Source organism: Elephantulus edwardii, unplaced genomic scaffold (assembly GCF_000299155.1).
Source record: "Elephantulus edwardii isolate Elephantulus edwardi_28Jun2011 unplaced genomic scaffold, EleEdw1.0 scaffold00028, whole genome shotgun sequence".
NCBI lineage: Eukaryota > Metazoa > Chordata > Mammalia > Macroscelidea > Macroscelididae > Elephantulus > Elephantulus edwardii.
The window spans coordinates 11,002,697-11,011,226 of record NW_006399778.1 but is presented as its reverse complement, the minus strand read 5'-3'; the positions used below and the strand labels follow the sequence as shown (position 1 = coordinate 11,011,226).

The 8,530-nt window shown below is 36.5% G+C and overlaps 1 protein-coding gene across 4 annotated transcripts in view; it reads right to left on the bottom strand.

Moving 5' to 3' along the window:
* The window catches only part of EIF4G3 (eukaryotic translation initiation factor 4 gamma, 3), a 427,927-nt gene that overhangs the window by 143,114 nt on the left and 276,283 nt on the right, over positions 1-8,530 (bottom strand). For all 4 annotated transcript variants that reach the window (XM_006883565.1, XM_006883564.1, XM_006883567.1 and 1 more), the window contains one exon: positions 2,430-2,518. In XM_006883565.1, coding sequence (XP_006883627.1) covers positions 2,430-2,518 — 89 coding nt within the window. The remainder of the gene's footprint in view (positions 1-2,429; positions 2,519-8,530) is intronic.

The window sequence follows — 8,530 nt, the reverse complement described above, 5'->3', positions numbered from 1 at the left end:
TTGACGGCACATAACAACAACAACAAATCACATCACTAACTCCCCTTAGCGAATCAACATTCCACCCTAATGCTCATCAATCCCAGACAACAAGCTTGACTGCCAATACCTGTAGAACCAGGGACTTTTATTTAAAACAGAAATCCAAACCTCTTTTTTCATTGTGTAATAACAATTAATATGCAGCTGAAATGAAGATTTTTGGCCTTTGGCAAAGAGCCCACCTAGTCTCTGTCACATAGAGGATGACCAGGCAGATCATTCTCTTCACAATGGCTCTTTATCAGAACTCTCCTTAGAGGTGGGGGCTGGAATCCACTCCAGTTTGAGAGTCATCTGCAGGAGCCGGGTTCTACAGAAGATTATTGGCTGGGATTGGTGAGCATTTGGGTGGAATGCTGATTTGTTAGATGACGTGATAAGGCCTCCTACATAAAAACCTTTTTGGTTGGCAGTATGGGGCTGGAATCCAGCTTGAGAGTCATGTGAAGTAGCCGGGTTCTACAGAAGCTTACTGGCTGGGATTCATGAGCATTAAGGTGGAATGGTGATTTGTTAAGGGCAGTGAGACTATATGATAAAGCCTCCTATATAAAAACCCTTTTGGTCAGTAGTATATGTAACTCAAAATAGACTGATACTTGAACTACATTATTTGAAAGGCTAAGGAAATAATTTAGGAAAGGGGGAAAAGCTTGATCAATTGAAACGAACATCATGGCATCCAAACTTTATGAAGCAACTTAATATATAACAAGTGCTCAATTTTAGGAAGGTAAATTACTAAAATTTTTTGAAGCCTGTGTAAATCATCAAATATCTTTTTATTTTACATTTAAACTCTTAAGTTTAAAAAAAGAAGTAACTGGTCAAATACTAGGTAAAAAATCTCATATAGGAATAACAATATAGGTTTCTACAAATTATAATCCGTGGGCCAAATTTGTTCCACTATGTTTTTTAAACAGCTTTATATTTGTAATTATAGAGTAAAAATGAAAAGAATAACATGTAAAGTGAATATTGTATGAAATTAAAATGTCCATATTAATGTTTTATTGGAATAAAATCTTGTTTATGAATTATCTAATCCTATTTGTTTATGCACTATCTATGGCAGTGTTTGTACTATCACCAGAGTCGAGAAGTTGTGACAGGAATCATACAGCCAGCATATAAGTTCTAAAATATTTACTATCTGGACCTTTACAAAAAGAAATTACGTTCATCTCAAATCTAAAGAGTTTAGAGTATTTAAGGACACAAGGGCGGTGGCCTGCACATTTAAGATCAAGAACGCTTGAATATGTAAGCCATATGGCAAAGAAACATGATGTATAACAGAAGAATATAAACAAAAAACAATGAGTCTGTGAAACTCTTAAAGGCATACCAGGAATATATATGATTTCTCTGCCTCTGGAAGGTAATTAATACTCTGTAGCAACAATTTTTCTTGGTTAGCCGCAAAAGGAGTGCAGCAACTATTTGCACTTTTCAAATGTACTGTCAACTATTACCACTGATAACTACAATGAAATCACATCCATGTAACATTTTTTTGTTTTGTTTTTATTTTTTTCATGTAACATTTTTATGGTTGCTAGGCAACTAACTATGACATCAAAAGAGCATAGTATAAGAGCAATGATAGGACAGGGAGAAGTAACAAAGGAGTACTGTTGGCTGCTTGAAAAAAGGGTAAGTAAGCATTGTTTCTAGTTAGAAAATTTTTAAGTACACAATTAAAGTTTCATTAATTTCTTAATTTGCCCATCATCATGTTAAATCTTCAACAAATCTTATTTTAGTAAGGTAGATAACTGACAAATAGAAAAGAAAAAGCCAGAAATAAATTGTTTATACTACTCTCAATTTCTAAGGTTCAGAATCCAGCAACAATGCATGTTCTATTACACTGGAGGTAATTCAACTAATCATAAGAACTAAATTTGCCTTGTCTTTTCTTCACATTATCTGTTGTTTCTGGAATTCTATAATCCATATATAAAAATCTGGTGTAGCTTAGTTTGGAAAAACAAACGGTATGAATACAACTTTCTATTGGTATAGAGTTCAAAATAAATTCCCCTAAAATGTACCTGGTGATTTTTAACCATCATTGCTAAATGCTGTATTATTTTTTCTTTATTTTGTTTACCAGATTAATCTTTCTATTAGAGCAACAGAAAAATGCAACTAAATAGAAGACTTTTTCTATTGCATAAGATATTTTGAAAAGGACATAAAGATAAAAAGAAATCAAACATGTTACCAAAAAATCTACTGTAAGATATTTTAAGTTAATCTTTGAACTTAATACATTTCATTTCACTAGGATCTCAAGAGATATATAAAATCAAGTATGTTTTATGAAATGGTACTACTGCTCTAAAGAGGAACTAAAGAGATTTATGTCTATCCCTTACCTCCAACTCTGTCTCTAATACCTCTTCAGTAGCTCGGGTCCGATCTTTTGGTTTTTTCCACATCTTTGGTGCAGCTATAGCTATTTGAGCTGAAATAAAAAATGTGGCCAATTACTTACATTGAAGGTTCATGGTGGTAAACAAATCAAAATTATACTTGTGTTTATACTCAGCAGAACAAAAGATTTTCATTCAAACCTAAAGATAACTGAAAAACTGAAAGATAAAGGAGTTGTGTAGCTATAGCCTAAATCCTGCAATGGTAGATGTCTTCCATATACATTGTTCAACTAAAATATTCTACCAATGAATGCTTTAGAGTTCTCCTAAATTATACTTTCATTATAAATTAAAACATACCTACGCATATTAATCAATATATGGTAAAATGTACTTAAAAAAATCGGCCTATGAGACAACTCTAGATCTGAGTCAGGTTCCAATGTTAAATAAGTTTATGATCATAAATTAACCAAGTCATGTTTCTCAGGCTCCTGCACTATTTAACTATACAGTGTAAGAGTGTGATGATAAAATAGCTATGGTTCCTTTGTGGTACATAGCAATTGACCTCAGTAGTCTATTTATTTAAAGCTTTTCAGATGACAAAATGACACTTTACTATTGCATTAGACAAGATGTAACTCTACATTTGCCTCACATTTCAAATCATTACTGCACACTTAGCATTATATACCAGTAGAGTGCAATTAAAAAAAAAATAAGGTAACTTTTTACAACTATGAGATATCATTTCACCCCAGTTAAAAATAGTAAAATTTAACAGAACAGCAAACATCAAATGCTGGCGAGATTGTGGAAAAACTGGAAGCCGTAATTTACTGTCGGTGGGAGTGTAAAGTGGTACAACCACTATGGAAGGCTGTATGACGCTTTCTCAAAAAGTTGCAAATAGAAATACCATTTGACTCAGAAATTCCACTACTGGAAATTTACCCTAAAGAAACCATAACTGCCACCCAAGCAGATATATGCATACCCATATTTATTGTGGCTTATTTTGCAATAGTAAAGAGCTAGAAACAACTCAAGTGCCCATCAACAAACGAATGGATAGAACAGCTCTGGTATAGTCACACAATGGAATACTATGCTGCATTGAAAAACAAGGAACTCATGAAATACTATGCAAAATGGGTGACCCTGGAGGACAGTATGTTGAGTGAAATATCTCAGTCACAAAAGGACAAATATTGCATAGTGACACTTGTAAAATGGGACTGACACTGGAGTTGAGGTAAGACAGAAAAGGAGGGGAGGAATGATATTGCACTGAAACAGATGAGGGAAGAGAACTGTTTAAAAAGGACATATGAATGGTATTCTTGTCAGTACAGAAGTCCAGAATGAAGGCTGCATAGTGGAGTGGACTTGGAGGGAGGGACTGTATAACAATAAAAGAGTTTTTCTTTTTCTTTTCAAGGAGAAGAGTGAATTGGAGGGGAGGGAGTGGATAGGGAGAAAAGTTACAACAGTGAATGACTGGAAACCCTAAGTCTCTATAAACTTTCATTAAAATGAATTTTTTAAAAAATAAGGTAACTTTTTGCTGGATTATTCCACTGCACAAAATATTCTTAACTGAATATTCCAAAGTAATGAGGTTCTAATCCATCAGCCGTTCCATGTGAGAAAGATGGACAATCTCCTCCCGTGTGATTTACTGCTCTGAAAACCTTCTGGAGGTTCAGCTATGGGTTGGTTCTGACTTGACAGCACATTAACAACAACAGACTGAATATAACATTTATAAGGGAATTTTAGGAAGTCATTTGGCTTCAAGAGAATCAGTTATTCAGCATCTGGTGTACAGTTCAAAGACAATCATAATTGTTGTTGTTGTTATGTCACTTGTGACTCAGAGTGACCCACTGTACAACAGCCCTAAACTCTGTTCTGTCCTGTGCCAATCTCACTGTCTCTGACACACTCATCCCGATTACCCCAGTCACTGAATCAATCCACCTCATAGAGGGTCTTCCCCTCCTGCGCTGTCCCTCCACCCTCCCAAGCATGATGTCCTTCTCCAAGGACCAGTCTCTCCTTACAACATGACCAAAGTATGTCAGACGAAGCCTCAGAATCCTGGCCTCGAAGGAGCAGACTGGTTTAACCCTCTCCAGGATGAATCTGTTTGTTTTCTTAGCAGTCCATGGAACCCTTAATACTCTTCTCCAATACCAAAGCTCAAAGGTGTCAATTCTTCTATCCTCCCAAGTCATTGTCCAACTCTCTGACACATTGCAATATGTCTTTTAATTTCCTGGCTGCTGGTGCCAAGAGTGTTGACTGTGGAGCCAAGCAAACTAAAGCTGTGAACAATCTCAATCTCTTCACCATCCATCCCGATGCTGCCAATTGGTCTAGTGGTGAGAATCTTTGTCTTCTTGACACTGAAACTCAATCCATATTGAAGGCTGCAGTTCTTGACCCTCTGCAGCAAGCACTTCAGGTCCTCCTGTTTCAGCAAGCAGGGTTGTGTCATCTACATGATGCAGACTGCTGATACATCTTCCACCAATATTGACCCCACATTTCTCCTGATAGAGCCCAGCCTCCCTGATAATCTGTTCTGCATATAGGTTGAAAAGGTATGGAAACAGGACACATTCCTGGCGTACGCCCTTCCCAATTTTGAACCATGCAGTGTTCCCTTGCTCTGTTCTGAAGACTGCCTCTTGGTCCAAGTATAGGTTTCGCATTCGCACGATCAAGTGTTCTGGGATTCCCATTCTTCTCAGAGTCAGCCACAGTTTTTTATGGTCCACCCAGTCAAACGCCTTTTGCATAATCAATGAAGCAACAGATAGACATTCTTCTGGTATTCTCTGCTTTCAGCGAAGATCCATCTAACATTAGCTACAATATCCCTTGCACTAAGACCCATTCTAAACCCACCCTGGACTTAAGGCAGTTCTCTGCTGATGTGCTGTTCTAGTCGTTTTTAGGTAATCTTCAGCAGAATCTTGCTTGCATGTGAAATTAACAATATTGTTCTAAAGTTTCCACACTCTGTTGGGTCACCTTTCTTTGGGATAGGAACAAATATAGATCTCTTCCAGTCAGTTGGCCAAGTGGTTGTTCTGCAGATTTCTTAATACATTTTTTTTAAAAAAAAAACCCTCCAGAATACAACAGATAGGAGTGAGGTATTATAGTTGGGTGGGTAGGAAGACGAGTCAAAGGAAGGACAAGCTTAGAGACATTATAAAAAAGAAATCAAGTTGAAAGACATCACACAAATTATTCTTGGGAGATTTAAGATCATGCTTTGAGATTAAATCAATATACTTTGCAGGAACAACTTCAATAATCAAAAGAACAGTATTATGTGAACACACAAACTGTTCTTAGAAGGAGACATTTAACACTTTTCTCCTTATAATTACTGGATTGTCTTAAGAAATGCTCTTTAATACTATTGTGACTTGAGGGACATATAATACCATTGCATTTTCCACTTAGATTCAATGGGAAGTCATGATTCCATTTTTAGAACATGCTGCCCTCTGGCAGGGAAGTGTGTCTGAATCTGAAGTAGCAGGCCTCATCTTACCAATCCCAGCATCAGAGTCCCCTCAGGACATATGTGTTCCATGAATTGTTTAAAATTCCCTAATACTTCAAAAGATCTTTTCCATTTCACTCAAAATGTTTTCCATTACTGAAAACATATGTTTTTATTATTTTTGTTTTTTAAATTCAAAGCAGAAAAATCTTTGGTCTTAAAAAGAAATTACCTTGCTACATATTCCTCAAACCAATTATTTTATACTTTTCCTGTCAGGAACAATAATGAACAAAAACATTATGCCAGCTGTTCTTCTTCCTCTGTGGTCTATAAAAGGTAAACAGTTTTCTTAAAAGTATGAAACTCAGATTATGGAAAGAGTGGGATGGTTTAACTCTGCTATTGCTTTAGTTTTAGAACAAATATGGCATACTTTTATAGATTTTCTAGTTTTACAAAACCAGTCTGTTTTAGGGTTTTTTCTTGAAAAAATGATTCTGCCATTAATGCTTCCAAACACAATTGTAACAGACACAGAATTTGAGGACTGCACTTTATTTACATTAGTTTAAATATGTAAATATGAATTTAGTTCCAAGGGAGAAAGATCAGCAATCTCCTCCTTACTGCCTCTGAAAAACCACTGGAGGGTCAGCTTTGGGTGGGTTTTGATTCAATGGCAAACAATGTTATTACTGATAAGGAATTTTCACTCCCGACTCTTTCTCTTCCATTCCTGGTGATTATTTTTGCTAGTCACAAGCAACTTAATGGCACATAACAACAACAAACATCATGTAACATAAAGTCAACTACAATCCACAGCAACCCTATTAATCATGGCTCTGAAGCTTGCTTGAGCCTGAGCCATATTAACAATCTTTGGTATACCTGATTCCATTGCCACAGTCCCTGGGTCAGTTCATCTCATCCAGGGTTTTCCTCTCCTGAGCTGACCCTCTACCTTTCCAAGCATAACCATCTTTAAGGACTGGTCCCTCCTGACAACATGTTCAAATTATGTGAGATGGAGCTTAAAAAATCCTTGCTTCCAAGGAGTAATCTGGCTTCACCCTCTCCAGGACAGACCCATTTGTTCTATTGACAGTCAAAGGTATGGTCAATACTCTTCCCTAGTACCACAAATGAGAGGCACTGATTATTCTGTTGTCTTTAGTCATTGTCATTGTCTAGCTCTCAGATGCACATCCAGAAACTGAAAAGGCCATAACCTTGATTAAGTACATCTTAGTCCTTAGACTGACATCATTGCTCTAGCACTCTATGAAGAGATTTTTGACAGTACATTTTCCTGATGCAACTCATATTCTGATTTTTTGACTGCTGGCTCCCGGGGTGTTTGATTGTGGATCCAAGCAAGAAGAAATTGTTAAGAACTTCAATCTTTTCTCCATCTATCATGATGCTGTTGGTCTGGTGGTGAGGATTTCTGTTTTCTTGATGTTGAAACACAATAAATATTGAAGGCTGCTTATTTGATCTGCTGCAAATGCTTCAACACCTTCTCAGTTTCAGCGAGCAAGGTTGTGTTCTTGGCAAAGTGCAAGTTGTTGAGTCTTTCTATAATTCGGAGGCTAAATTCTTCTTCATATAAAGCCCAGTCTCTTGAATGATCTGTTCAGTATACATCCTTTAAAGATTCTGTGCATAAATCTTTCTTTAGTTTTTTTTTAAAAATAGTTGTCTTAATAATTTTCCTCTTGTAACTGATACATGGTGCAGCTTGATTTAGTTTAGAGCCATTTATGTGCAGTATTTTAAAAATTCTTTAACATTCGTTAGTATAGCATAATAGTCCACTGGATGAAAGTGCCATAGATTTTTAGCTATTTGTCCAATGATGGATACTTGAGTTGATTCCATCTCTTTGATACTGTAAATAAAGTTGCAACACACATAGGTGAACTTATTTATTCATGTCCCAGTTCTTACTGCTTTTGGTTGTATACCTAATTCTAGGATGGTTGATCAAATGGTGTTTCTCACTTTCTAAAGAAGTGTCAATTATCTTCTATAGTGGTTGCTTCATTTTCTATTTGGGAGTTCTAATTTCTGTTAGAGTCACATGAGTATTTGTTGCTTGTTGCCTTGGAAATTTGCTAATGTTGTTGGTTGTTGTTGTTTGCCATGGATTTGGAACCAACTCATAGCTGACACTCCAGCAGGTTTTCAGAGGCAATTAATAGCATGGGAGGAGACTGGCTACCCTTCTCCTGCAGAGCAGCTCATGGATTTGAACCACATGTCTTTGCAATTGGGATAGTATCTTATTGTTGTTACAATTTGTATTTCTCTGATTCATGATCTTCAGCACTTCATGTATTTATTGACCATTTAAAATGTAATATCATTTGTTCAAAGGACAAATATTGCATGATGCCACTGTTGTAGAATGGGACTGACCTCAGAGTTGGGGAGAGACTGCGTAAGATGGGTTCAATAATGTATACAGCACTGAAACAGAGGAGGGAGAAAACTGTTTAGAAGAGATATGTGACTAGGTATTTCTGTCATGACAGGAGTCTGGAGCGATGGCTACATGGTGGAG